The sequence below is a fragment of the Hordeum vulgare genome, chromosome 6H (assembly GCF_904849725.1).
Source record: "Hordeum vulgare subsp. vulgare chromosome 6H, MorexV3_pseudomolecules_assembly, whole genome shotgun sequence".
Classification (NCBI taxonomy): domain Eukaryota; kingdom Viridiplantae; phylum Streptophyta; class Magnoliopsida; order Poales; family Poaceae; genus Hordeum; species Hordeum vulgare.
In genome coordinates this window covers 3,813,858-3,841,444 of record NC_058523.1, presented here as the reverse complement: position 1 = coordinate 3,841,444, position 27,587 = coordinate 3,813,858, and the positions used below count along the sequence as shown (strand labels likewise).

At 46.6% G+C, this 27,587-nt stretch overlaps 3 protein-coding genes and 3 long non-coding RNA genes across 6 annotated transcripts; all 6 read left to right on the top strand.

Annotated features, from left to right (window-relative positions):
• Positions 1–1,128: 1,128 nt before the first annotated feature.
• LOC123404834 (E3 ubiquitin-protein ligase UPL3-like) lies at positions 1,129–2,108 on the top strand. Its single transcript, XM_045098782.1, has 5 exons — positions 1,129–1,470; positions 1,563–1,667; positions 1,773–1,853; positions 1,930–2,038; positions 2,080–2,108. The coding sequence occupies exons 1-5, from the start codon at positions 1,330–1,332 to the stop codon at positions 2,106–2,108; spliced, it is 465 nt and encodes a 154-aa protein (XP_044954717.1). The 5' UTR covers positions 1,129–1,329.
• Positions 2,109–7,323: 5,215 nt separating this feature from the next.
• LOC123401989 lies at positions 7,324–8,329 on the top strand. The gene is made up of 2 exons (XR_006611214.1): positions 7,324–7,910; positions 8,014–8,329. It is a non-coding gene; the product is annotated as an uncharacterized LOC123401989 (long non-coding RNA).
• Positions 8,330–10,130: 1,801 nt separating this feature from the next.
• On the top strand, positions 10,131–15,892 carry LOC123404833 (E3 ubiquitin-protein ligase UPL3-like). The gene is made up of 6 exons (XM_045098781.1): positions 10,131–10,467; positions 10,560–10,664; positions 10,770–10,850; positions 10,927–10,995; positions 11,077–11,265; positions 15,740–15,892. Exons 1-6 carry the CDS (start codon positions 10,327–10,329, stop codon positions 15,890–15,892), a joined length of 738 nt encoding a protein of 245 aa, XP_044954716.1. The 5' UTR covers positions 10,131–10,326.
• Positions 15,893–16,419: 527 nt separating this feature from the next.
• On the top strand, positions 16,420–17,333 carry LOC123401988. Its single transcript, XR_006611213.1, has 2 exons — positions 16,420–16,905; positions 17,009–17,333. It is a non-coding gene; the product is annotated as an uncharacterized LOC123401988 (long non-coding RNA).
• Positions 17,334–19,119: 1,786 nt separating this feature from the next.
• LOC123404832 (E3 ubiquitin-protein ligase UPL3-like) lies at positions 19,120–20,099 on the top strand. Its single transcript, XM_045098780.1, has 5 exons — positions 19,120–19,461; positions 19,554–19,658; positions 19,764–19,844; positions 19,921–20,029; positions 20,071–20,099. The coding sequence occupies exons 1-5, from the start codon at positions 19,321–19,323 to the stop codon at positions 20,097–20,099; spliced, it is 465 nt and encodes a 154-aa protein (XP_044954715.1). The 5' UTR covers positions 19,120–19,320.
• A 5,221-nt stretch (positions 20,100–25,320) lies between these two features.
• Positions 25,321–26,326, top strand: LOC123401987. The gene is made up of 2 exons (XR_006611212.1): positions 25,321–25,907; positions 26,011–26,326. It is a non-coding gene; the product is annotated as an uncharacterized LOC123401987 (long non-coding RNA).
• Positions 26,327–27,587: the final 1,261 nt, after the last annotated feature.

Sequence of the window (27,587 nt, the reverse complement as noted above, 5' to 3'; positions counted from 1 at the left end):
GGGACGAAGTGGTCTATGTCCAGTCGGGGTGGCCGGTGTCAAGGTAGTCACTGTGGAGCCGCGGGGGCACAGAGGCGCCGAGTTAGTCTTGTGCACAGTGGACTCGAGGTAGGGGTGCGCTGGGAAAAATACGATGTTGACAAAGCATTGTGATAGCACATGTCGGTGTTGTCAGCATCGGGCATGCATAGACGAAAGAAGTCGATGTTGACAAGGCACCTCACTGGACTTGCTAGGCTTGGTGGACACATCGTGGACGATGGAACATGTCAGTGTTGTCAGCACCGGGCATGTGTAGACGAAAGAATTCTATGTTGATGAGGAACCGCACTAGGCTTGCCAACCCCGGGGACACGTCGTGGAAGAAGGCACACTTTAGTGTTTCTAGCACCAGGCATGCAAAGACCTGCTCATGGTCAAGGGCTACTCGCGCACAAAAGAGCTAATGTCCATGGGCGAGAGCATAACCGCCGGCCCTCTCGTCGGGAGGCCATGATTCGACTATTTCCCGAACGACAACATCTCGTTCTGCACCAGCTTCATTTCGCTGTTTCTAACCCTTTCTATGACACCGGTGTCGAGGAGGTCCCGGATGCAAAGTTTATTTAAGTCTCGACGACTAGGTCGAGAAGGTACATTCTAGTACTCGTTTAGCTCGCAGCCCACAACGCTCCGAGCTAGGGCAACGACAGGTTTACAAGAACATACGCCCTTGAGATGATAATGTCGGTGGTCTTGACGGCACGGAGGTGCTCCCGCCGGACATACATCAACGTGTTAGCGCTCTCCTTCAGAGTAAGGTGGGCGTTGATGTGACATTTGAGGTCGGCAACGAGGCCTTCGTCGCGCACCGGTGTGTGCTCGCTGCCTGATCCACCCACTAGTAGAAAACGAGGTTGTAGTCCTGGTTGGTAAGGGCCTTTAGTCCCGGGTCATCAACCGGGACTAATAACTTGGGACTAAAGCCCCCCTAGTCCCGGTTGGCCACGACCTGGGACTAATACACATCCACGTGGTTGGCAGCTCGCACCGCGGGCACCAACCGGGAGTAAAGGCTTTGGTGCTTTGGGGTTTTGGGTTTTAGGGTTTATTGTTTATTATTTTTGCTTTTCATTTTCTATTTTTCATTTCAAACATATTTTACACCATCATATACTGTAGACGTTATGTATATATCATAGAATTTTTCGTATGACCATATATATGGAAAATGATGTCTACCAGTTAGTGGTAACTACCTCCGACACATGAATTAATACATCTAATGATCACCAGAGGTCAAATATAAACCTCGCCGGACTTTGTTAATTCGAGAAAAATTCCTTCGCCATGATTGTCTGGTTCCTCTTCGGTTCTTTGTTGTTCTTCCTCAATTCCCTCCGTGGAGCTCCTATCGAGGACCTGTGTTTAGCTTTTACTCTTCCAGGTTTTCCTGATTATGTTCTCAAAGAAGGCGAGCAAAACATAATTGTAAGTGATGTGTTCATGTTAGGGATTTCGTGTTCACATTTGCTCTTCTTTTTATGCGGGAAGTGATAAATAGAGTTTATTCTTTCCCTTAGGTTAATATCCACAACCTAGAGGAGTATGTTTCTTTGGTAGTCGATGCGACAGTGAAGTCAGGGATTATGAAGCAGGTTGAAGCTTTCATATCAGGTTTTAGCCAGGTGCGACCTCATTCTGTTCGCTTGTCAACTCCTTTTAATCATTGTGTAGATGTATCGAGACTTATTTACTTTTCCTAAATGACTGTGTACTTTTCTTTGTTTTAGGTCTTTGATATCTCATCCCTCCAAATATTTTCACCTCAAGAGCTTGACTATCTAATATGTGGTCGTCAAGAAATATGGGAGGTAACGCTTCATCTCCCTCTCTTGATTTCACTTGTGTCCTGTTACATTTCCACTGAACTGGCCTTGATTGCTGCAGGCCAAATCACTGGTGGATAACATAAAATTTGATCACCGGTTTACTCCTAAAAGTCCTGCCATTATAAATGTAAGTACACCCTTATTTTCCTATACCTTAATCTGGCACTGTATATGTTTAATGATATCTTGATCCTCTCGTTGTCTGCAGCTACTCGAGATCATGGCGAAGCTACTTGAGATCATGGCGAAATTTACCCCTGATCAACAGCATGCATTCTGCCAGTTTGTAACTGTTGCTTCTTCTCGGCTTCCAACTGGTGGTTTGGCTGCCCTTAGTCCCAAGCTTACCATAGTTCAAAAGGTGTTTTATGTTGGCATCTCCTTCATATACGTCTTGGTTATTATTGGGTCCCGCTGCGATCCGAACGTTTCGGAAACCCCGGGGTCCGGTTATGTGGAACTCGTCAAACCTCATAGTATTGGCCTATTGTGGCCAGTTTTCTATTCTATTGGTCACTGATTTTGGGTCCTCCTAGGATCCGAAGTTTCGAGAACCCCGGGGTCCGGTTAGGGGGAAATCATCAAAACTAACCGTTTTCACATATTCCGATCAGTTTTGTATGCTATTAGTCACTGATTTTAGGTCTCGATGTTACCCGAATCTTTCGGGAACCCTTGGATCCGGGTACGAAGAACTCGTTAAAACTCGCAATTTTGGGCTATGCCGACAGTGTAGTATGCTATTAGTCACTGATTTTGGGTCCCGCTGTGATCCGAACGTTTGCGGAACCTCAGGGTCCAGTTACGGGGAACTCGTAAAAACTCGCAGTTTTGGCCTATTCCGACCACTTTTCTATGCTATTAGTCACTGATTTTGGGTCTTGATGTGATCTGACTATTTCGGGAACCCTTGGGTCCGGTTACGGGGAACTCGTCAAAACTCGCAATTTTGGGCTATTCCGGCCAGTTTAGTATGCTATTAGTCACTGATTTTGGGTTCCGTTGCGATCCAAACGTTTCGGGAACCCTGGGGTTCGGTTGCGGGGAAGTCGTCAAAACTCGTAGTTTTGGCCTATTCTGGCTAGTTTTGTATGCTATTAGTCACTAATTTTGGGTACCGCTGTGATCCGAACGTTTCGGGAACACCAGGGTCCGATTACGGGGTACTCGTCAAAACTCGCAGCTTTGGCCTATTCCAGCCAGTTTTGTGTGCTATTAGACACTGATTTTGGGCCCCAATGTGATCCAAATGTTTTGAGAACCATTGGGTCTAGTTACGGGGAACTCGTAAAAACTCGCAGTTTTGGCCTATTCCGGCCAGTTTTGTATGTCACTGATTTTGTGTCCCGTTGTGATCCGAACGTTTTGGGAACCTCGGGGTCTGGTTACGGGGAACTCGTCAAAACTCACAATTTTGGCCTATTCCAGTCAGTTGTGTATGCTATTAGTCATTGATTTTGGATCCCGATGTGATCGAAATGTTTCGGGAATACTTGGTCTTGTTACGGGGAACTAAACAAAACTCGCAGTTTTGGCCTATTCCGGCCAGTTTTGTATGCTATTAGTCACTGATTTTGGGTCCCGCTGTGGTCCAAACTTTTTCGGAACCTCGGGGTCCGATTACGGGGAACTCGTCAAAACTCGCAGTTTTGGCCTATTCCGGCCAGTTTTATATGCTATTAGCTATTGATTTTTTGGGTCCCGGTGTGATCCAAACATTTCCGGAACCTCGGGGTCCGGTTACGGGGAACTCGTCAAAACTCGCAGTTTTGGCCTCTTTCGGACAGTTTTCTATCCTACTAGTCAATGATTTGGGATCCCGATGCGATCTGAACATTTCGGGAACCCCTGGGTCCGGTTATACGGAACTCGTCAAAACTCATAGTTTTTGCCTATTCTGGTGCGGTTTTGTATGCTATTACTCACTAATTTTGGGTCCCGCTACGATCTGAATGTTTCGGGAAGCCCGGGGTCTGGTTACGGAAACTCGTCAAAACTCGCAGTTTTGACCTATTCTGGCCAGTTGTGTATGCTATTACTCACTAATTTTGGGTCCCGCTGCGATCCGAACGTTTTGGGAACCCCGGGGTCCGATTACGTGGAACTCGTCAAACCTCATAGTTTTGGCCTATTGTGACAAGTTTTCTATGCTATTGGTCACTGATTTTGGGTCCTCCTAGGATCCGAACGTTTCGGGAACCCCGGGGTCCGGTTAGGGGGAAATCGTCAAAACTAACAGTTTTCGCATATTCCGGTTAGTTTTCTATGCTATTAGTCACTGATTTTAGGTCTCGATGTGATCCGAATGTTTCGGGAACCTTTGGGTCCGGTTAAGGGGAACTCGTCAAAACTCGCAATTTTGGGCTATTCCGGCCAGTTTAGTATGCTACTAGTCACTGATTTTGGGTCCCGCTGTGAGCCGAACGTTTGCGGAACCTCGGGGTCCAGTTACGGGGAACTCATCAAAAGTCGCAGTTTTGGCCTATTCTGGCCACTTTTCTATCCTATTAGTCGTTCATTTTGGGTCCCGATGCGATGCGAACGTGTCGGGAGCCTTGGGTCCGGTTATGGGGAACTCATCAAAACTCGCAGTTTTGGCCTATTCTTGCGAGTTTTCTATGCTACTAGTCACTGATTTTGGGTCCCGCTGCTATCCGAATGTTTCGGGAACCCCGTGGTATGGTTACGGGGAACTCGTCAAAACTCAAGCTTTTAGCCTATTCTGGCCTGTTTTGTATGCTATTAGTCACTGATTTTGGGTCCTTCTACGATCCAAACATTCTGGGAACCCTGGGGTCCGGTTACGGGGAACTCGTCAAAACTCCACCTCCTCCGACGCGTGAGCGCACTCCACCTCCTGCTCCTCCGCCTCCTCCGGCGCGTCAGCAACTGACGAGGAGAGACGCCGCCGCTCCGGTGGCTAGCAGTACTAGAGGCAGGAAGAAATTTAAATATGGTCCAAGCCTCAAGCCTCTTCCAAAGTTACCATATGAGATGACTCCCGAGAAAAACACGAAAACCGTGGCCGCCTATACTAAGGCCCATTTTGCACCTAAACGTCCACCTCCAAAGGAGAATGTTGATCCGGTAAAAGCGAAGCGCTATCTGGATGCCCTTGAGAGACCACCATCGGTACCACGTCCGCTGCCATCACACTATGAGCGAATTATTCAAAAGACACACACTAAAGCGAAGCAGTCGGAAAGCTTAAATACCAATGGTTCGAGAAGTGGGAAACAAATTCTCTAGCTCGGCGAACAGCAGAAGCAATCGTGCCCCCCGCTCAAGGTGTTTACCGATGTCACTGATGTTGAATCGGGAGTAGTGGCCGCTAATTATCCTGGTTTCAGTCGTGCTGATTTTATAAGCAAAGATGTACAGTTGGAAACAACTCCGATAGTAGCCCTTCACATTTTTATTTTATTACCATCAACTGTGTTGATATATATATATATATACATATATATATATATATATATATATACATATATATATATATTGATGCCCTTCTTTAAATTAGATCGAGCGTATGCGGCAAGAACTCCTACCAACTGATCGCATACGAGCAATTCAAAAGGAATTGACGGGATTCTTTGTTGAGCATGTCATACCATCAGACGGGGCATATCATCAGGATTTCCTTACCGATTTTGGTGGACGATAGATATTAACTAGTTAGGGATCGCAAGAGATGTTATATATTGTATATATGCATGATCGTGTACTATACGTAGTAGCGTCGAGTTGTTCGACCAAGCACGGAGAACAAGAGGTCACTTCTCTCTATATATGTTCATGACGAAGTTGTGTAATTAATGGTTCGTTCATTTACTTACTAGCTAGCATCAAGTTCTCTCTATAGGTAGTAGCTACCGTCGATGAAGCACGAAGAGAGAGAGATATCACTTCTCTGTGTATGTAGTAGCTAGCTAACACAATATGAAACCCCTAATAAAACCCTCCAAAATCCTAACTCCCCATTTCAAAAAAAAACCAGCGCCTGCAAGCTGCTGACGCGGGGCTGCCTTTTGATCATAGTTGTTGTTATCAATCGGGACAAAAGTTCCTCCTATCTGGACGCCCCGCAGCGGCCACGTGGAGATCCTTCGGGTCCGGTTCGTAAGAAAACCGGGACTAAAGGTTTGGACCTTTGGTACCGATTGTTTTGTCCCGGTTGAAAAACCGGAACTAAAGCCCGTCTCGAACCAGGACTAAAGTCATGTTTTCTACTAGTGGAGAGATGAAATCATTCCTAGTGTGGAATGTGGGTGCTTTTCTCTTGCTGGTCTCGTGGTGTTTCTGTCGTTTACGTGGTGAGCAAATGGAAACTAATTTGACTAATTGAACAAATTATTAATTAACTTGAAACGTAGACAACCAAGCGCAAAGTAATTGAATTAATTAATAAATCTCAACAAACAAGTATGTTTTTAGTGAACATTTGTTAAGTAACTATTCGCTTTGTGGTGCAAACGACGATGAACTAACCTTAGAGCAACTCCAACAGGCGCTGCAGAAGAAAAATCATTTTTCATGCGCGAATCCGGTGTGTGCGCTTCAGGACTCGCGGGAAAGTTCGGCGCAGTAAAAATACTGCGTGCGCGTGGGGCACTTTTGGTCTGTGATGTTGCAGGCTCGATTAAAGCAACGCATTAGAGCCCGCCAACCGCTATTTTTGGCCGCTTTCTCTGCCCCGCCGCCCCCACTTCCCGCCGATTTCTCTGCGCCGCTGCCCCTGCGACATTCTTCGTCGTCTCTGGCGCCTCTCTCTTCGCCCCCGTCGCCTTCTTCCCTGCAGCCGCCATACCTTCGCGCGCCCGGAGAAGCTCCGGCTAGCGCGGTGTCTGGGCCCGTCCCTTCGACGTGTACTAGGCAGAGATATGCTCCGGTCCGACACGCCTCGGGTTCGGGACGTTCGAGACCTCCCAAGCTGCCGCCCGCATGTACGACGCGGCGGCGTGGCGGCTCAGGAGGCCACGGGCTCAGATGAATTTCCCGGAAATTCAGACGCGCGAGGAGGTGTAGGCCCACGCGCCTCCACCGCGGCTAATCACCGCGGAGGACCTCAACATCAAGCAGAGGTGGGAGTGCAGTCTCCTCATCACCGAGATGAATGAGCAGGCCATGACGGTGTGGCGCGAGCGATTCCCGCAAGATGTCACCGACGAACACGCGTTTTGGGCACGAAGGAGGGCGGACCGACTTGCGAAATGCAACAAGAAGCGTAAGCCGAAGGCTTTGGCGATTTCCTAGTCGGAGAACCCGGTCATCTTGTGAGGCTCGAACGATGAGGGGTGGACGGACGTGTTCATATGAACCCTGGCAGCAGCGAGGACAATGATGAAAAGTAGTCTAGTTTTATCTAGTTTTAAAGTTTTATCTAGTTTTAGTTTTAAATTTTATGTAATATATTTGCATCATACTGTCGTTTTCATTTGTATCGTACGGACTATATGTGATGTTGGTTTAAACTCAAGTGTAACTATTTCGGGTAATTTCCAATGGGTGTGATGTTCCTTTTTTTTTTATTTCTTTGATCATTAGTTGCAAAAACTTGGTATGTCATGGATGTGCCATATAGAGCAACTGGGTGAAAGGTTTCTGAATTATTCTACGTGTTTACCATGAATACACGTGTGCTGCTAGAAGCTTTGACTGTCATATATACGAGGCCAAGTTCCAAAATAAAACGTTCATTCACACCTGTTGTTCTCACCTTTCGAGTAACCGATTAGTTAAATATAGGCATAACACCACGTGCCCTTAGACTTAGTCATGTGTGCATCCCTTCCAAACCAGTTGCATACATGTCTGTTACTATAAATACCACGGCTTGCAAGGACAAGACAGATCACACTAATCAGATTAAGAAGAAGCATAAATCAACTCAAACTGATAACCAGCCCCCTGTCATAGGTTATCAGCCCCCTGTCATAGCGCGTACAATGGCATCCTTGGCAAGATCTGCTCGTCTTCTCGCCATCATGTTCCTCATCGTTGTCGCGGTGATGATCACGACCAGCCCCATCGTAGAATGCGGTGAGTACTCAGCTGCCTCGTTTTTACCTAATATAAGTTCTGGCCCCTCCCGTAGTCCGTGAAATGGTCAACAACGGTATTTTATATACGCTTGCACTTGCAGCGATCAATTTCGATCCCAACGCCGGCGAACGGCTCAAGAAGAATATAGAGCGCCCCCACTGAATGCAATGGTGTCACCCGAGCAGGAGGTGGTGCTGAGGGCCACCACGGAGAAATCCCTCAGTCTTGATGGTGGCTATCTCTATTGCAATCTGATGTGCCAAAATTAAATAATAATAATAAATGGATAGAATTAGTGCCTCGGTATGTATGCATGCACATAGGGGATCAAATTTGTGAGTACCAAATCCAGCTGGCTCGGTGCCTATTTATTGTAAAAATGTCAGTCAGGTTGAATAAATAAATGTTCAAGTTAATAGATCTCAGTACTCCTTCTCTTGGAAATTATTTATTTATCTATAGGCAAAGACACGACGCGGTTGTTGCCTTCTTTTTATTGCTTATAACTGATCGCTCAGGCTGCAAACTAAATCATTTTTTAGGCACAAACCGCAAGCTAGTCTCTTGCATCTATATTTTCGTAGTCTTTTGACTTTGTCAACCAACTTGTGGAACACAAACTGCAGTAGGTAAGTAGTCAACACAGAGCCGATATCTTGTTTAATTTTATTTATTTTTGTTTCTAAACGTAAAGAGGAATAGAGAAGGGCATTAATGTTTATTGCTTGAGCCTCGTGCCTATACCTATAGATGTACATGATCAACTTGAAGTACAAGAGAAGCTGAAATAGTTCGTAGTCTATTTTATATTTCCTAACTAATTACGATACTCAACAACGCCCCACAGTCACAAAGGTAGCGACACAGGTGATGAGACTGAAGAGGTACCAGAATGTAAGCCGACGGATACCCCCCCCCCCCCCCACACACACACACATAAGTCGTAATGGTCGATGCATCGACGGAATTCCTGGCTAGTGTGGAAACCAACGAGGTTGTTCAAGTAAGACGTTAGATATTTGTGCCCATGTTGATGTACGTGAGAATTTAGGATGGTATAGTCGTGGTCGAGGTAGTTGCGCGAGGGACGAAGTGGTCTATGTCCAGTCGGGGTGGCCGGTGTCAAGGTAGTCACTGTGGAGCCGCGGGGGCACAGAGGCGCCGAGTTAGTCTTGTGCACAGTGGACTCGAGGTAGGGGTGCGCTGGGAAAAATACGATGTTGACAAAGCATTGTGATGGCACATGTCGGTGTTGTCAGCATCGGGCATGCATAGACGAAAGAAGTCGATGTTGACAAGGCACCTCACTGGACTTGCTAGGCTTGGTGGACACATCGTGGACGATGGAACATGTCAGTGTTGTCAGCACCGGGCATGTGTAGACGAAAGAATTCGATGTTGATGAGGAACCGCACTAGGCTTGCCAACCCCGGGGACACGTCGTGGAAGAAGGCACACTTTAGTGTTTCTAGCACCAGGCATGCAAAGACCTGCTCATGGTCAAGGGCTACTCGCGCACAAAAGAGCTAATGTCCATGGGCGAGAGCATAACCGCCGGCCCTCTCGTCGGGAGGCCATGATTCGACTATTTCCCGAACGACAACATCTCGTTCTGCACCAGCTTCATTTCGCTGTTTCTAACCCTTTCTATGACACCGGTGTCGAGGAGGTCCCGGATGCAAAGTTTATTTAAGTCTCGACGACTAGGTCGAGAAGGTACATTCTAGTACTGGTTTAGCTCGCAGCCCACAACGCTCCGAGCTAGGGCAACGACAGGTTTACAAGAACATACGCCCTTGAGATGATAATGTCGGTGGTCTTGACGGCACGGAGGTGCTCCCGCCGGACATACATCAACGTGTTAGCGCTCTCCTTCAGAGTAAGGTGGGCGTTGATGTGACATTTGAGGTCGGCAACGAGGCCTTCGTCGCGCACCGGTGTGTGCTCGCTGCCTGATCCACCCACTAGTAGAAAACGAGGTTGTAGTCCTGGTTGGTAAGGGCCTTTAGTCCCGGGTCATCAACCGGGACTAATAACTTGGGACTAAAGCCCCCCTAGTCCCGGTTGGCCACGACCTGGGACTAATACACATCCACGTGGTTGGCAGCTCGCACCGCGGGCACCAACCGGGAGTAAAGGCTTTGGTGCTTTGGGGTTTTGGGTTTTAGGGTTTATTGTTTATTATTTTTGCTTTTCATTTTCTATTTTTCATTTCAAACATATTTTACACCATCATATACTGTAGACGTTATGTATATATCATAGAATTTTTCGTATGACCATATATATGGAAAATGATGTCTACCAGTTAGTGGTAACTACCTCCGACACATGAATTAATACATCTAATGATCACCAGAGGTCAAATATAAACCTCGCCGGACTTTGTTAATTCGAGAAAAATTCCTTCGCCATGATTGTCTGGTTCCTCTTCGGTTCTTTGTTGTTCTTCCTCAATTCCCTCCGTGGAGCTCCTATCGAGGACCTGTGTTTAGCTTTTACTCTTCCAGGTTTTCCTGATTATGTTCTCAAAGAAGGCGAGCAAAACATAATTGTAAGTGATGTGTTCATGTTAGGGATTTCGTGTTCACATTTGCTCTTCTTTTTATGCGGGAAGTGATAAATAGAGTTTATTCTTTCCCTTAGGTTAATATCCACAACCTAGAGGAGTATGTTTCTTTGGTAGTCGATGCGACAGTGAAGTCAGGGATTATGAAGCAGGTTGAAGCTTTCATATCAGGTTTTAGCCAGGTGCGACCTCATTCTGTTCGCTTGTCAACTCCTTTTAATCATTGTGTAGATGTATCGAGACTTATTTACTTTTCCTAAATGACTGTGTACTTTTCTTTGTTTTAGGTCTTTGATATCTCATCCCTCCAAATATTTTCACCTCAAGAGCTTGACTATCTAATATGTGGTCGTCAAGAAATATGGGAGGTAACGCTTCATCTCCCTCTCTTGATTTCACTTGTGTCCTGTTACATTTCCACTGAACTGGCCTTGATTGCTGCAGGCCAAATCACTGGTGGATAACATAAAATTTGATCACCGGTTTACTCCTAAAAGTCCTGGCATTATAAATGTAAGTACACCCTTATTTTCCTATACCTTAATCTGGCACTGTATATGTTTAATGATATCTTGATCCTCTCGTTGTCTGCAGCTACTCGAGATCATGGCGAAGCTACTCGAGATCATGGCGAAATTTACCCCTGATCAACAGCATGCATTCTGCCAGTTTGTAACTGTTGCTTCTTCTCGGCTTCCAACTGGTGGTTTGGCTGCCCTTAGTCCCAAGCTTACCATAGTTCAAAAGGTGTTTTATGTTGGCATCTCCTTCATATACGTCTTGGTTATTATTGGGTCCCGCTGCGATCCGAACGTTTCGGAAACCCCGGGGTCCGGTTATGTGGAACTCGTCAAACCTCATAGTATTGGCCTATTGTGGCCAGTTTTCTATTCTATTGGTCACTGATTTTGGGTCCTCCTAGGATCCGAACGTTTCGGGAACCCCGGGGTCCGGTTAAGGGGAAATCGTCAAAACTAACCGTTTTCACATATTCCGATCAGTTTTGTATGCTATTAGTCACTGATTTTAGGTCTCGATGTTACCCGAATCTTTCGGGAACCCTTGGATCCGGTTACGAAGAACTCGTTAAAACTCGCAATTTTGGGCTATGCCGACAGTGTAGTATGCTATTAGTCACTGATTTTGGGTCCCGCTGTGATCCGAACGTTTGCGGAACCTCAGGGTCCAGTTACGGGGAACTCGTAAAAGCTCGCACTTTTGGCCTATTCCGACCACTTTTCTATGCTATTAGTCACTGATTTTGGGTCTTGATGTGATTTGACTATTTCGGGAACCCTTGGGTCCGGTTACGGGGAACTCGTCAAAACTCGCAATTTTGGGCTATTCCGGCCAGTTTAGTATGCTATTAGTCACTGATTTTGGGTTTCGTTGCGATCCAAACGTTTCGGGAACCCTGGGGTTCGGTTGCGGGGAAGTCGTCAAAACTCGTAGTTTTGGCCTATTCTGGCTAGTTTTGTATGCTATTAGTCACTAATTTTGGGTACCGCTGTGATCCGAACGTTTCGGGAACACCAGGGTCCGATTACGGGGTACTCGTCAAAACTCGCAGCTTTGGCCTATTCCAGCCAGTTTTGTGTGCTATTAGACACTGATTTTGGGCCCCAATGTGGTCCAAATGTTTTGAGAACCATTGGGTCTAGTTACGGGGAACTCGTAAAAACTCGCAGTTTTGGCCTATTCCGGCCAGTTTTGTATGTCACTGATTTTGTGTCCCGTTGTGATCCGAACGTTTTGGGAACCTCGGGGTCTGGTTACGGGGAACTCGTCAAAACTCACAATTTTGGCCTATTCCAGTTAGTTGTGTATGCTATTAGTCATTGATTTTGGATCCCGATGTGATCGAAATGTTTCGGGAATACTTGGTCTTGTTACGGGGAACTAAACAAAACTCGCAGTTTTGGCCTATTCCGGCCAGTTTTGTATGCTATTAGTCACTGATTTTGGGTCCCGCTGTGGTCCAAACTTTTTCGGAACCTCGGGGTCCGATTACGGGGAACTCGTCAAAACTCGCAGTTTTGGCTTATTCCGGCCAGTTTTATAAGCTATTAGCTATTGATTTTTGGGTCCCGGTGTGATCCAAACATTTCCGGAACCTCGGGGTCCGGTTACGGGGAACTCGTCAAAACTCGCAGTTTTGGCCTCTTTCGGACAGTTTTCTATCCTACTAGTCAATGATTTGGGATCCCGATGCGATCTGAACATTTCGGGAACCCCTGGGTCCGGTTATACGGAACTCGTCAAAACTCATAGTTTTTGCCTATTCTGGTGCGTTTTGTATGCTATTACTCACTAATTTTGGGTCCCGCTACGATCTGAATGTTTCGGGAAGCCCGGGGTTTGGTTACGGAAACTCGTCAAAACTCGCAGTTTTGACCTATTCTGGCCAGTTGTGTATGCTATTACTCACTAATTTTGGGTCCCGCTGCGATCCGAACGTTTTGGGAACCCCGGGGTCCGATTACGTGGAACTCGTCAAACCTCATAGTTTTGGCCTATTGTGACAAGTTTTCTATGCTATTGGTCACTGATTTTGGGTCCTCCTAGGATCCGAACGTTTCGGGAACCCCGGGGTCCGGTTAGGGGGAAATCGTCAAAACTAACAGTTTTCGCATATTCCGGTTAGTTTTCTATGCTATTAGTCACTGATTTTAGGTCTCGATGTGATCCGAATGTTTCGGGAACCTTTGGGTCCGGTTAAGGGGAACTCGTCAAAACTCGCAATTTTGGGCTATTCCGGCCAGTTTAGTATGCTACTAGTCACTGATTTTGGGTCCCGCTGTGAGCCGAACGTTTGCGAAACCTCGGGGTCCAGTTACGGGGAACTCATCAAAAGTCGCAGTTTTGGCCTATTCTGGCCACTTTTCTATCCTATTAGTCGTTCATTTTGGGTCCCGATGCGATGCGAACGTGTCGGGAGCCTTGGGTCCGGTTATGGGGAACTCATCAAAACTCGCAGTTTTGGCCTATTCTTGCGAGTTTTCTATGCTACTAGTCACTGATTTTGGGTCCCGCTGCTATCCGAATGTTTCGGGAACCCCGTGGTATGGTTACGGGGAACTCGTCAAAACTCAAGCTTTTAGCCTATTCTGGCCTGTTTTGTATGCTATTAGTCACTGATTTTGGGTCCTTCTACGATCCAAACATTCTGGGAACCCTGGGGTCCGGTTACGGGGAACTCGTCAAAACTCCACCTCCTCCGACGCGTGAGCGCACTCCACCTCCTGCTCCTCCGCCTCCTCCGGCGCGTCAGCAACTGACGAAGAGAGACGCCGCCGCTCCGGTGGCTAGGAGTACTAGAGGCGGGAAGAAATTTAAATATGGTCCAAGCCTCAAGCCTCTTCCAAAGTTACCATATGAGATGACTCCCGAGGAAAACACGGAAACCGTGGCCGCCTATACTAAGGCCCATTTTGCACCTAAACGTCCACCTCCAAAGGAGAATGTTGATCCGGTAAAAGCGAAGCGCTATCTGGATGCCCTTGAGAGACCACCATCGGTACCACGTCCGCTGCCATCACACTATGAGCGAATTATTCAAAAGACACACACTAAAGCGAAGCAGTCGGAAAGCTTAAACACCAATGGTTCGAGAAGTGGGAAACAAATTCTCTAGCTCGGCGAACAGCAGAAGCAATCGTGCCCCCCTCTCAAGGTGTTTACCGATGTCACTGATGTTGAATCGGGAGTAGTGGCCGCTAATTATCCTGGTTTCAGTCCTGCTGATTTCATAAGCAAAGATGTACAGTTGGAAACAGCCCCGATAGTAGCCCTTCACATTTTTATTTTATTACCATCAACTGTGTTGATATATGTATATATACATATATATATATATATATATATACATATATATATATATATATTGATGCCCTTCTTTAAATTAGATCGAGCGTATGCGGCAAGAACTCCTACCAATTGATCGCATACGAGCAATTCAAAAGGAATTGACGGGATTCTTTGTTGAGCATGTCATACCATCAGACGGGGCATATCATCAGGATTTCCTTACCGATTTTGGTGGACGATAGATATTAACTAGTTAGGGATCGCAAGAGATGTTATATATTGTATATATGCATGATCGTGTACTATACATAGTAGCGTCGAGTTGTTCGACCAAGCACGGAGAACAAGAGGTCACTTCTCTCTATATATGTTCATGACGAAGTTGTGTAATTAATGGTTCGTTCATTTACTTACTAGCTAGCATCAAGTTCTCTCTATAGGTAGTAGCTACCGTCGATGAAGCACGAAGAAAGAGATATCACTTCTCTCTGTATGTAGTAGCTAGCTAACACAATATGAAACCCCTAATAAAACCCTCCAAAATCCTAACTTCCCATTTCAAAAAAAAACCCAGTGCCTGCAAGCTGCTGACGCGGGGCTGCCTTTTGATCATAGTTGTTGTTATCAATCGGGACAAAAGTTCCTCCTATCTGGACGCCCCGCAGCGGCCACGTGGAGATCCTTCGGGTCCGGTTCGTAAGAAAACCGGGACTAAAGGTTTGGACCTTTGGTACCGATTGTTTTGTCCCGGTTGAAAAACCGGAACTAAAGCCCGTCTCGAACCAGGACTAAAGTCATGTTTTCTACTAGTGGAGAGATGAAATCATTCCTAGTGTGGAATGTGGGTGCTTTTCTCTTGCTGGTCTCGTGGTGTTTCTGTCGTTTACGTGGTGAGCAAATGGAAACTAATTTAACTAATTGAACAAATTATTAATTAACTTGAAACGTAGACAACCAAGCGCAAAGTAATTGAATTAATTAATAAATCTCAACAAACAAGTATGTTTTTAGTGAACATTTGTTAAGTAGCTATTCGCTTTGTGGTGCAAACGACGATGAACTAACCTTAGAGCAACTCCAACAGGTGCGTGGAGAAGAAAAATCATTTTTCATGCGCGCATCCTGTGTGTGCGCTTCAGGACTCGCGGGAAAGTTCGGCGCAGTAAAAATACTGCGTGCGCGTGGGGCACTTTTGGTCTGTGATGTTGCAGGCTCGATTAAAGCAACGCATTAGAGCCCGCCAACCGCTATTTTTGGCCGCTTTCTCTGCCCCGCCGCCCCCACTTCCCGCCGATTTCTCCGCGCCGCTGCCCCTGCGACATTCTTCGTCGTCTCTGGCGCCTCTCTCTTCGCCCCCGTCGCCTTCTTCCCTGCAGCCGCCATACCTTCGCGCGCCCGGAGAAGCTCCGGCTAGCGCGGTGTCTGGGCCCGTCCCTTCGACGTGTACTAGGCAGAGATATGCTCCGGTCCGACACGCCTCGGGTTCGGGACGTTCGAGACCTCCCAAGCTGCCGCCCGCGTGTACGACGCGGCGGCGTGGCGGCTCAGGAGGCCACGGGCTCAGATGAATTTCCCGGAAATTCAGACGCGCGAGGAGGTGTAGGCCCACGCGCCTCCACCGCGGCTAATCACCGCGGAGGACCTCAACATCAAGCAGAGGTGGGAGTGCAGTCTCCTCATCACCGAGATGAATGAGCAGGCCATGACGGTGTGGCGCGAGCGATTCCCGCAAGATGTCACCGACGAACACGCGTTTTGGGCACGAAGGAGGGCGGACCGACTTGCGAAATGCAACAAGAAGCGTAAGCCGAAGGCTTTGGCGATTTCCTAGTCGGAGAACCCGGTCATCTTGTGAGGCTCGAACGATGAGGGGTGGACGGACGTGTTCATATGAACCCTGGCAGCAACGAGGACAATGATGAAAAGTAGTCTAGTTTTATCTAGTTTTAAAGTTTTATCTAGTTTTAGTTTTAAATTTTATGTAATATATTTGCATCATACTGTCGTTTTCATTTGTATCGTACGGACTATATTTGATGTTGGTTTAAACTCAAGTGTAACTATTTCGGGTAATTTCCAATGGGTGTGATGTTCCTTTTTTTTTATTTCTTTGATCATTAGTTGCAAAAACTTGGTATGTCATGGATGTGCCATATAGAGCAACTGGGTGAAAGGTTTCTGAATTATTCTACGTGTTTACCATGAATACACGTGTGCTGCTAGAAGCTTTGACTGTCATATATACGAGGCCAAGTTCCAAAATAAAACGTTCATTCACACCTGTTGTTCTCACCTTTCGAGTAACCGATTAGTTAAATATAGGCATAACACCACGTGCCCTTAGACTTAGTCATGTGTGCATCCCTTCCAAACCAGTTGCATACATGTCTGTTACTATAAATACCACGGCTTGCAAGGACAAGACAGATCACACTAATCAGATTAAGAAGAAGCATAAATCAACTCAAACTGATAACCAGCCCCCTGTCATAGGTTATCAGCCCCCTGTCATAGCGCGTACAATGGCATCCTTGGCAAGATCTGCTCGTCTTCTCGCCATCATGTTCCTCATCGTTGTCGCGGTGATGATCACGACCAGCCCCATCGTAGAATGCGGTGAGTACTCAGCTGCCTCGTTTTTACCTAACATAAGTTCTGGCCCCTCCCGTAGTCCGTGAAATGGTCAACAACGGTATTTTATATACGCTTGCACTTGCAGCGATCAATTTCGATCCCAACGCCGGCGAACGGCTCAAGAAGGATATAGAGCGCCCCCACTGAATGCAATGGTGTCACCCGAGCAGGAGGTGGTGGTGAGGGCCACCACGGAGAAATCCCTCAGTCTTGATGGTGGCTATCTCTATTGCAATCTGATGTGCCAAAATTAAATAATAATAATAAATGGATAGAATTAGTGCCTCGGTATGTATGCATGCACATAGGGGATCAAATTTGTGAGTACCAAATCCAGCTGGCTCGGTGCCTATTTATTGTAAAAATGTCAGTCAGGTTGAATAAATAAATGTTCAAGTTAATAGATCTCAGTACTCCTTCTCTTGGAAATTATTTATTTATCTATAGGCAAAGACACGACGCGGTTGTTGCCTTCTTTTTATTGCTTATAACTGATCGCTCAGGCTGCAAACTAAATCATTTTTTAGGCACAAACCGCAAGCTAGTCTCTTGCATCTATATTTTCGTAGTCTTTTGACTTTGTCAACCAACTTGTGGAACACAAACTGCAGTAGGTAAGTAGTCAACACAGAGCCGATATCTTGTTTAATTTTATTTATTTTTGTTTCTAAACGTAAAGAGGAATAGAGAAGGGCATTAATGTTTATTGCTTGAGCCTCGTGCCTATACCTATAGATGTACATGATCAACTTGAAGTACAAGAGAAGCTGAAATAGTTCGTAGTCTATTTTATATTTCCTAACTAATTACGATACTCAACAACGCCCCACAGTCACAAAGGTAGCGACACAGGTGATGAGACTGAAGAGGTACCAGAATGTAAGCCGACGGATACCCCCCCCCCCCCCCCCCACACACACATAAGTCGTAATGGTCGATGCATCGACGGAATTCCTGGCTAGTGTGGAAACCAACGAGGTTGTTCAAGTAAGACGTTAGATATTTGTGCCCATGTTGATGTACGTGAGAATGTAGGATGGTATAGTCGTGGTCGAGGTAGTTGCGCGAGGGACGAAGTGGTCTATGTCCAGTCGGGGTGGCCGGTGTCAAGGTAGTCACTGTGGAGCCGCGGGGGCACAGAGGCGCCGAGTTAGTCTTGTGCACAGTGGACTCGAGGTAGGGGTGCGCTGGGAAAAATACGATGTTGACAAAGCATTGTGATAGCACATGTCGGTGTTGTCAGCATCGGGCATGCATAGACGAAAGAAGTCGATGTTGACAAGGCACCTCACTGGACTTGCTAGGCTTGGTGGACACATCGTGGACGATGGAACATGTCAGTGTTGTCAGCACCGGGCATGTGTAGACGAAAGAATTCTATGTTGATGAGGAACCGCACTAGGCTTGCCAACCCCGGGGACACGTCGTGGAAGAAGGCACACTTTAGTGTTTCTAGCACCAGGCATGCAAAGACCTGCTCATGGTCAAGGGCTACTCGCGCACAAAAGAGCTAATGTCCATGGGCGAGAGCATAACCGCCGGCCCTCTCGTCGGGAGGCCATGATTCGACTATTTCCCGAACGACAACATCTCGTTCTGCACCAGCTTCATTTCGCTGTTTCTAACCCTTTCTATGACACCGGTGTCGAGGAGGTCCCGGATGCAAAGTTTATTTAAGTCTCGACGACTAGGTCGAGAAGGTACATTCTAGTACTCGTTTAGCTCGCAGCCCACAACGCTCCGAGCTAGGGCAACGACAGGTTTACAAGAACATACGCCCTTGAGATGATAATGTCGGTGGTCTTGACGGCACGGAGGTGCTCCCGCCGGACATACATCAACGTGTTAGCGCTCTCCTTCAGAGTAAGGTGGGCGTTGATGTGACATTTGAGGTCGGCAACGAGGCCTTCGTCGCGCACCGGTGTGTGCTCGCTGCCTGATCCACCCACTAGTAGAAAACGAGGTTGTAGTCCTGGTTGGTAAGGGCCTTTAGTCCCGGGTCATCAACCGGGACTAATAACTTGGGACTAAAGCCCCCCTAGTCCCGGTTGGCCACGACCTGGGACTAATACACATCCACGTGGTTGGCAGCTCGCACCGCGGGCACCAACCGGGAGTAAAGGCTTTGGTGCTTTGGGGTTTTGGGTTTTAGGGTTTATTGTTTATTATTTTTGCTTTTCATTTTCTATTTTTCATTTCAAACATATTTTACACCATCATATACTGTAGACGTTATGTATATATCATAGAATTTTTCGTATGACCATATATATGGAAAATGATGTCTACCAGTTAGTGGTAACTACCTCCGACACATGAATTAATACATCTAATGATCACCAGAGGTCAAATATAAACCTCGCCGGACTTTGTTAATTCGAGAAAAATTCCTTCGCCATGATTGTCTGGTTCCTCTTCGGTTCTTTGTTGTTCTTCCTCAATTCCCTCCGTGGAGCTCCTATCGAGGACCTGTGTTTAGCTTTTACTCTTCCAGGTTTTCCTGATTATGTTCTCAAAGAAGGCGAGCAAAACATAATTGTAAGTGATGTGTTCATGTTAGGGATTTCGTGTTCACATTTGCTCTTCTTTTTATGCGGGAAGTGATAAATAGAGTTTATTCTTTCCCTTAGGTTAATATCCACAACCTAGAGGAGTATGTTTCTTTGGTAGTCGATGCGACAGTGAAGTCAGGGATTATGAAGCAGGTTGAAGCTTTCATATCAGGTTTTAGCCAGGTGCGACCTCATTCTGTTCGCTTGTCAACTCCTTTTAATCATTGTGTAGATGTATCGAGACTTATTTACTTTTCCTAAATGACTGTGTACTTTTCTTTGTTTTAGGTCTTTGATATCTCATCCCTCCAAATATTTTCACCTCAAGAGCTTGACTATCTAATATGTGGTCGTCAAGAAATATGGGAGGTAACGCTTCATCTCCCTCTCTTGATTTCACTTGTGTCCTGTTACATTTCCACTGAACTGGCCTTGATTGCTGCAGGCCAAATCACTGGTGGATAACATAAAATTTGATCACCGGTTTACTCCTAAAAGTCCTGCCATTATAAATGTAAGTACACCCTTATTTTCCTATACCTTAATCTGGCACTGTATATGTTTAATGATATCTTGATCCTCTCGTTGTCTGCAGCTACTCGAGATCATGGCGAAGCTACTTGAGATCATGGCGAAATTTACCCCTGATCAACAGCATGCATTCTGCCAGTTTGTAACTGTTGCTTCTTCTCGGCTTCCAACTGGTGGTTTGGCTGCCCTTAGTCCCAAGCTTACCATAGTTCAAAAGGTGTTTTATGTTGGCATCTCCTTCATATACGTCTTGGTTATTATTGGGTCCCGCTGCGATCCGAACGTTTCGGAAACCCCGGGGTCCGGTTATGTGGAACTCGTCAAACCTCATAGTATTGGCCTATTGTGGCCAGTTTTCTATTCTATTGGTCACTGATTTTGGGTCCTCCTAGGATCCGAAGTTTCGAGAACCCCGGGGTCCGGTTAGGGGGAAATCATCAAAACTAACCGTTTTCACATATTCCGATCAGTTTTGTATGCTATTAGTCACTGATTTTAGGTCTCGATGTTACCCGAATCTTTCGGGAACCCTTGGATCCGGGTACGAAGAACTCGTTAAAACTCGCAATTTTGGGCTATGCCGACAGTGTAGTATGCTATTAGTCACTGATTTTGGGTCCCGCTGTGATCCGAACGTTTGCGGAACCTCAGGGTCCAGTTACGGGGAACTCGTAAAAACTCGCAGTTTTGGCCTATTCCGACCACTTTTCTATGCTATTAGTCACTGATTTTGGGTCTTGATGTGATCTGACTATTTCGGGAACCCTTGGGTCCGGTTACGGGGAACTCGTCAAAACTCGCAATTTTGGGCTATTCCGGCCAGTTTAGTATGCTATTAGTCACTGATTTTGGGTTCCGTTGCGATCCAAACGTTTCGGGAACCCTGGGGTTCGGTTGCGGGGAAGTCGTCAAAACTCGTAGTTTTGGCCTATTCTGGCTAGTTTTGTATGCTATTAGTCACTAATTTTGGGTACCGCTGTGATCCGAACGTTTCGGGAACACCAGGGTCCGATTACGGGGTACTCGTCAAAACTCGCAGCTTTGGCCTATTCCAGCCAGTTTTGTGTGCTATTAGACACTGATTTTGGGCCCCAATGTGATCCAAATGTTTTGAGAACCATTGGGTCTAGTTACGGGGAACTCGTAAAAACTCGCAGTTTTGGCCTATTCCGGCCAGTTTTGTATGTCACTGATTTTGTGTCCCGTTGTGATCCGAACGTTTTGGGAACCTCGGGGTCTGGTTACGGGGAACTCGTCAAAACTCACAATTTTGGCCTATTCCAGTCAGTTGTGTATGCTATTAGTCATTGATTTTGGATCCCGATGTGATCGAAATGTTTCGGGAATACTTGGTCTTGTTACGGGGAACTAAACAAAACTCGCAGTTTTGGCCTATTCCGGCCAGTTTTGTATGCTATTAGTCACTGATTTTGGGTCCCGCTGTGGTCCAAACTTTTTCGGAACCTCGGGGTCCGATTACGGGGAACTCGTCAAAACTCGCAGTTTTGGCCTATTCCGGCCAGTTTTATATGCTATTAGCTATTGATTTTTTGGGTCCCGGTGTGATCCAAACATTTCCGGAACCTCGGGGTCCGGTTACGGGGAACTCGTCAAAACTCGCAGTTTTGGCCTCTTTCGGACAGTTTTCTATCCTACTAGTCAATGATTTGGGATCCCGATGCGATCTGAACATTTCGGGAACCCCTGGGTACGGTTATACGGAACTCGTCAAAACTCATAGTTTTTGCCTATTCTGGTGCGGTTTTGTATGCTATTACTCACTAATTTTGGGTCCCGCTACGATCTGAATGTTTCGGGAAGCCCGGGGTCTGGTTACGGAAACTCGTCAAAACTCGCAGTTTTGACCTATTCTGGCCAGTTGTGTATGCTATTACTCACTAATTTTGGGTCCCGCTGCGATCCGAACGTTTTGGGAACCCCGGGGTCCGATTACGTGGAACTCGTCAAACCTCATAGTTTTGGCCTATTGTGACAAGTTTTCTATGCTATTGGTCACTGATTTTGGGTCCTCCTAGGATCCGAACGTTTCGGGAACCCCGGGGTCCGGTTAGGGGGAAATCGTCAAAACTAACAGTTTTCGCATATTCCGGTTAGTTTTCTATGCTATTAGTCACTGATTTTAGGTCTCGATGTGATCCGAATGTTTCGGGAACCTTTGGGTCCGGTTAAGGGGAACTCGTCAAAACTCGCAATTTTGGGCTATTCCGGCCAGTTTAGTATGCTACTAGTCACTGATTTTGGGTCCCGCTGTGAGCCGAACGTTTGCGGAACCTCGGGGTCCAGTTACGGGGAACTCATCAAAAGTCGCAGTTTTGGCCTATTCTGGCCACTTTTCTATCCTATTAGTCGTTCATTTTGGGTCCCGATGCGATGCGAACGTGTCGGGAGCCTTGGGTCCGGTTATGGGGAACTCATCAAAACTCGCAGTTTTGGCCTATTCTTGCGAGTTTTCTATGCTACTAGTCACTGATTTTGGGTCCCGCTGCTATCCGAATGTTTCGGGAACCCCGTGGTATGGTTACGGGGAACTCGTCAAAACTCAAGCTTTTAGCCTATTCTGGCCTGTTTTGTATGCTATTAGTCACTGATTTTGGGTCCTTCTACGATCCAAACATTCTGGGAACCCTGGGGTCCGGTTACGGGGAACTCGTCAAAACTCCACCTCCTCCGACGCGTGAGCGCACTCCACCTCCTGCTCCTCCGCCTCCTCCGGCGCGTCAGCAACTGACGAGGAGAGACGCCGCCGCTCCGGTGGCTAGCAGTACTAGAGGCAGGAAGAAATTTAAATATGGTCCAAGCCTCAAGCCTCTTCCAAAGTTACCATATGAGATGACTCCCGAGAAAAACACGAAAACCGTGGCCGCCTATACTAAGGCCCATTTTGCACCTAAACGTCCACCTCCAAAGGAGAATGTTGATCCGGTAAAAGCGAAGCGCTATCTGGATGCCCTTGAGAGACCACCATCGGTACCACGTCCGCTGCCATCACACTATGAGCGAATTATTCAAAAGACACACACTAAAGCGAAGCAGTCGGAAAGCTTAAATACCAATGGTTCGAGAAGTGGGAAACAAATTCTCTAGCTCGGCGAACAGCAGAAGCAATCGTGCCCCCCGCTCAAGGTGTTTACCGATGTCACTGATGTTGAATCGGGAGTAGTGGCCGCTAATTATCCTGGTTTCAGTCGTGCTGATTTTATAAGCAAAGATGTACAGTTGGAAACAACTCCGATAGTAGCCCTTCACATTTTTATTTTATTACCATCAACTGTGTTGATATATATATATATATACATATATATATATATATATATATATATATATACATATATATATATATTGATGCCCTTCTTTAAATTAGATCGAGCGTATGCGGCAAGAACTCCTACCAACTGATCGCATACGAGCAATTCAAAAGGAATTGACGGGATTCTTTGTTGAGCATGTCATACCATCAGACGGGGCATATCATCAGGATTTCCTTACCGATTTTGGTGGACGATAGATATTAACTAGTTAGGGATCGCAAGAGATGTTATATATTGTATATATGCATGATCGTGTACTATACGTAGTAGCGTCGAGTTGTTCGACCAAGCACGGAGAACAAGAGGTCACTTCTCTCTATATATGTTCATGACGAAGTTGTGTAATTAATGGTTCGTTCATTTACTTACTAGCTAGCATCAAGTTCTCTCTATAGGTAGTAGCTACCGTCGATGAAGCACGAAGAGAGAGAGATATCACTTCTCTGTGTATGTAGTAGCTAGCTAACACAATATGAAACCCCTAATAAAACCCTCCAAAATCCTAACTCCCCATTTCAAAAAAAAACCAGCGCCTGCAAGCTGCTGACGCGGGGCTGCCTTTTGATCATAGTTGTTGTTATCAATCGGGACAAAAGTTCCTCCTATCTGGACGCCCCGCAGCGGCCACGTGGAGATCCTTCGGGTCCGGTTCGTAAGAAAACCGGGACTAAAGGTTTGGACCTTTGGTACCGATTGTTTTGTCCCGGTTGAAAAACCGGAACTAAAGCCCGTCTCGAACCAGGACTAAAGTCATGTTTTCTACTAGTGGAGAGATGAAATCATTCCTAGTGTGGAATGTGGGTGCTTTTCTCTTGCTGGTCTCGTGGTGTTTCTGTCGTTTACGTGGTGAGCAAATGGAAACTAATTTGACTAATTGAACAAATTATTAATTAACTTGAAACGTAGACAACCAAGCGCAAAGTAATTGAATTAATTAATAAATCTCAACAAACAAGTATGTTTTTAGTGAACATTTGTTAAGTAACTATTCGCTTTGTGGTGCAAACGACGATGAACTAACCTTAGAGCAACTCCAACAGGCGCTGCAGAAGAAAAATCATTTTTCATGCGCGAATCCGGTGTGTGCGCTTCAGGACTCGCGGGAAAGTTCGGCGCAGTAAAAATACTGCGTGCGCGTGGGGCACTTTTGGTCTGTGATGTTGCAGGCTCGATTAAAGCAACGCATTAGAGCCCGCCAACCGCTATTTTTGGCCGCTTTCTCTGCCCCGCCGCCCCCACTTCCCGCCGATTTCTCTGCGCCGCTGCCCCTGCGACATTCTTCGTCGTCTCTGGCGCCTCTCTCTTCGCCCCCGTCGCCTTCTTCCCTGCAGCCGCCATACCTTCGCGCGCCCGGAGAAGCTCCGGCTAGCGCGGTGTCTGGGCCCGTCCCTTCGACGTGTACTAGGCAGAGATATGCTCCGGTCCGACACGCCTCGGGTTCGGGACGTTCGAGACCTCCCAAGCTGCCGCCCGCATGTACGACGCGGCGGCGTGGCGGCTCAGGAGGCCACGGGCTCAGATGAATTTCCCGGAAATTCAGACGCGCGAGGAGGTGTAGGCCCACGCGCCTCCACCGCGGCTAATCACCGCGGAGGACCTCAACATCAAGCAGAGGTGGGAGTGCAGTCTCCTCATCACCGAGATGAATGAGCAGGCCATGACGGTGTGGCGCGAGCGATTCCCGCAAGATGTCACCGACGAACACGCGTTTTGGGCACGAAGGAGGGCGGACCGACTTGCGAAATGCAACAAGAAGCGTAAGCCGAAGGCTTTGGCGATTTCCTAGTCGGAGAACCCGGTCATCTTGTGAGGCTCGAACGATGAGGGGTGGACGGACGTGTTCATATGAACCCTGGCAGCAGCGAGGACAATGATGAAAAGTAGTCTAGTTTTATCTAGTTTTAAAGTTTTATCTAGTTTTAGTTTTAAATTTTATGTAATATATTTGCATCATACTGTCGTTTTCATTTGTATCGTACGGACTATATGTGATGTTGGTTTAAACTCAAGTGTAACTATTTCGGGTAATTTCCAATGGGTGTGATGTTCCTTTTTTTTTTATTTCTTTGATCATTAGTTGCAAAAACTTGGTATGTCATGGATGTGCCATATAGAGCAACTGGGTGAAAGGTTTCTGAATTATTCTACGTGTTTACCATGAATACACGTGTGCTGCTAGAAGCTTTGACTGTCATATATACGAGGCCAAGTTCCAAAATAAAACGTTCATTCACACCTGTTGTTCTCACCTTTCGAGTAACCGATTAGTTAAATATAGGCATAACACCACGTGCCCTTAGACTTAGTCATGTGTGCATCCCTTCCAAACCAGTTGCATACATGTCTGTTACTATAAATACCACGGCTTGCAAGGACAAGACAGATCACACTAATCAGATTAAGAAGAAGCATAAATCAACTCAAACTGATAACCAGCCCCCTGTCATAGGTTATCAGCCCCCTGTCATAGCGCGTACAATGGCATCCTTGGCAAGATCTGCTCGTCTTCTCGCCATCATGTTCCTCATCGTTGTCGCGGTGATGATCACGACCAGCCCCATCGTAGAATGCGGTGAGTACTCAGCTGCCTCGTTTTTACCTAATATAAGTTCTGGCCCCTCCCGTAGTCCGTGAAATGGTCAACAACGGTATTTTATATACGCTTGCACTTGCAGCGATCAATTTCGATCCCAACGCCGGCGAACGGCTCAAGAAGAATATAGAGCGCCCCCACTGAATGCAATGGTGTCACCCGAGCAGGAGGTGGTGCTGAGGGCCACCACGGAGAAATCCCTCAGTCTTGATGGTGGCTATCTCTATTGCAATCTGATGTGCCAAAATTAAATAATAATAATAAATGGATAGAATTAGTGCCTCGGTATGTATGCATGCACATAGGGGATCAAATTTGTGAGTACCAAATCCAGCTGGCTCGGTGCCTATTTATTGTAAAAATGTCAGTCAGGTTGAATAAATAAATGTTCAAGTTAATAGATCTCAGTACTCCTTCTCTTGGAAATTATTTATTTATCTATAGGCAAAGACACGACGCGGTTGTTGCCTTCTTTTTATTGCTTATAACTGATCGCTCAGGCTGCAAACTAAATCATTTTTTAGGCACAAACCGCAAGCTAGTCTCTTGCATCTATATTTTCGTAGTCTTTTGACTTTGTCAACCAACTTGTGGAACACAAACTGCAGTAGGTAAGTAGTCAACACAGAGCCGATATCTTGTTTAATTTTATTTATTTTTGTTTCTAAACGTAAAGAGGAATAGAGAAGGGCATTAATGTTTATTGCTTGAGCCTCGTGCCTATACCTATAGATGTACATGATCAACTTGAAGTACAAGAGAAGCTGAAATAGTTCGTAGTCTATTTTATATTTCCTAACTAATTACGATACTCAACAACGCCCCACAGTCACAAAGGTAGCGACACAGGTGATGAGACTGAAGAGGTACCAGAATGTAAGCCGACGGATACCCCCCCCCCCCCCCCCCCACACACACACACATAAGTCGTAATGGTCGATGCATCGACGGAATTCCTGGCTAGTGTGGAAACCAACGAGGTTGTTCAAGTAAGACGTTAGATATTTGTGCCCATGTTGATGTACGTGAGAATTTAGGATGGTATAGTCGTGGTCGAGGTAGTTGCGCGAGGGACGAAGTGGTCTATGTCCAGTCGGGGTGGCCGGTGTCAAGGTAGTCACTGTGGAGCCGCGGGGGCACAGAGGCGCCGAGTTAGTCTTGTGCACAGTGGACTCGAGGTAGGGGTGCGCTGGGAAAAATACGATGTTGACAAAGCATTGTGATGGCACATGTCGGTGTTGTCAGCATCGGGCATGCATAGACGAAAGAAGTCGATGTTGACAAGGCACCTCACTGGACTTGCTAGGCTTGGTGGACACATCGTGGACGATGGAACATGTCAGTGTTGTCAGCACCGGGCATGTGTAGACGAAAGAATTCGATGTTGATGAGGAACCGCACTAGGCTTGCCAACCCCGGGGACACGTCGTGGAAGAAGGCACACTTTAGTGTTTCTAGCACCAGGCATGCAAAGACCTGCTCATGGTCAAGGGCTACTCGCGCACAAAAGAGCTAATGTCCATGGGCGAGAGCATAACCGCCGGCCCTCTCGTCGGGAGGCCATGATTCGACTATTTCCCGAACGACAACATCTCGTTCTGCACCAGCTTCATTTCGCTGTTTCTAACCCTTTCTATGACACCGGTGTCGAGGAGGTCC

Bases quoted from the DNA above. Each gene is read 5' to 3' on its own strand.
- LOC123404833 (XM_045098781.1), top strand. From the start codon at position 10,327: ATGATTGTCTGGTTCCTCTTCGGTTCTTTGTTGTTCTTCCTCAATTCC. The intron at 10,665-10,769 runs GTGCGACCTCAT...TCTTTGTTTTAG, and splicing joins TCATATCAGGTTTTAGCCAG to GTCTTTGATATCTCATCCCT. The intron at 10,996-11,076 runs GTAAGTACACCC...CGTTGTCTGCAG, and splicing joins AAAGTCCTGGCATTATAAAT to CTACTCGAGATCATGGCGAA.
- LOC123404834 (XM_045098782.1), top strand. From the start codon at position 1,330: ATGATTGTCTGGTTCCTCTTCGGTTCTTTGTTGTTCTTCCTCAATTCC. The intron at 1,471-1,562 runs GTAAGTGATGTG...TCTTTCCCTTAG, and splicing joins AAGGCGAGCAAAACATAATT to GTTAATATCCACAACCTAGA. The intron at 2,039-2,079 runs GTATATGTTTAA...CGTTGTCTGCAG, and splicing joins CTATACCTTAATCTGGCACT to CTACTCGAGATCATGGCGAA.
- LOC123404832 (XM_045098780.1), top strand. From the start codon at position 19,321: ATGATTGTCTGGTTCCTCTTCGGTTCTTTGTTGTTCTTCCTCAATTCC. The intron at 19,845-19,920 runs GTAACGCTTCAT...TGATTGCTGCAG, and splicing joins GTCGTCAAGAAATATGGGAG to GCCAAATCACTGGTGGATAA. The intron at 20,030-20,070 runs GTATATGTTTAA...CGTTGTCTGCAG, and splicing joins CTATACCTTAATCTGGCACT to CTACTCGAGATCATGGCGAA.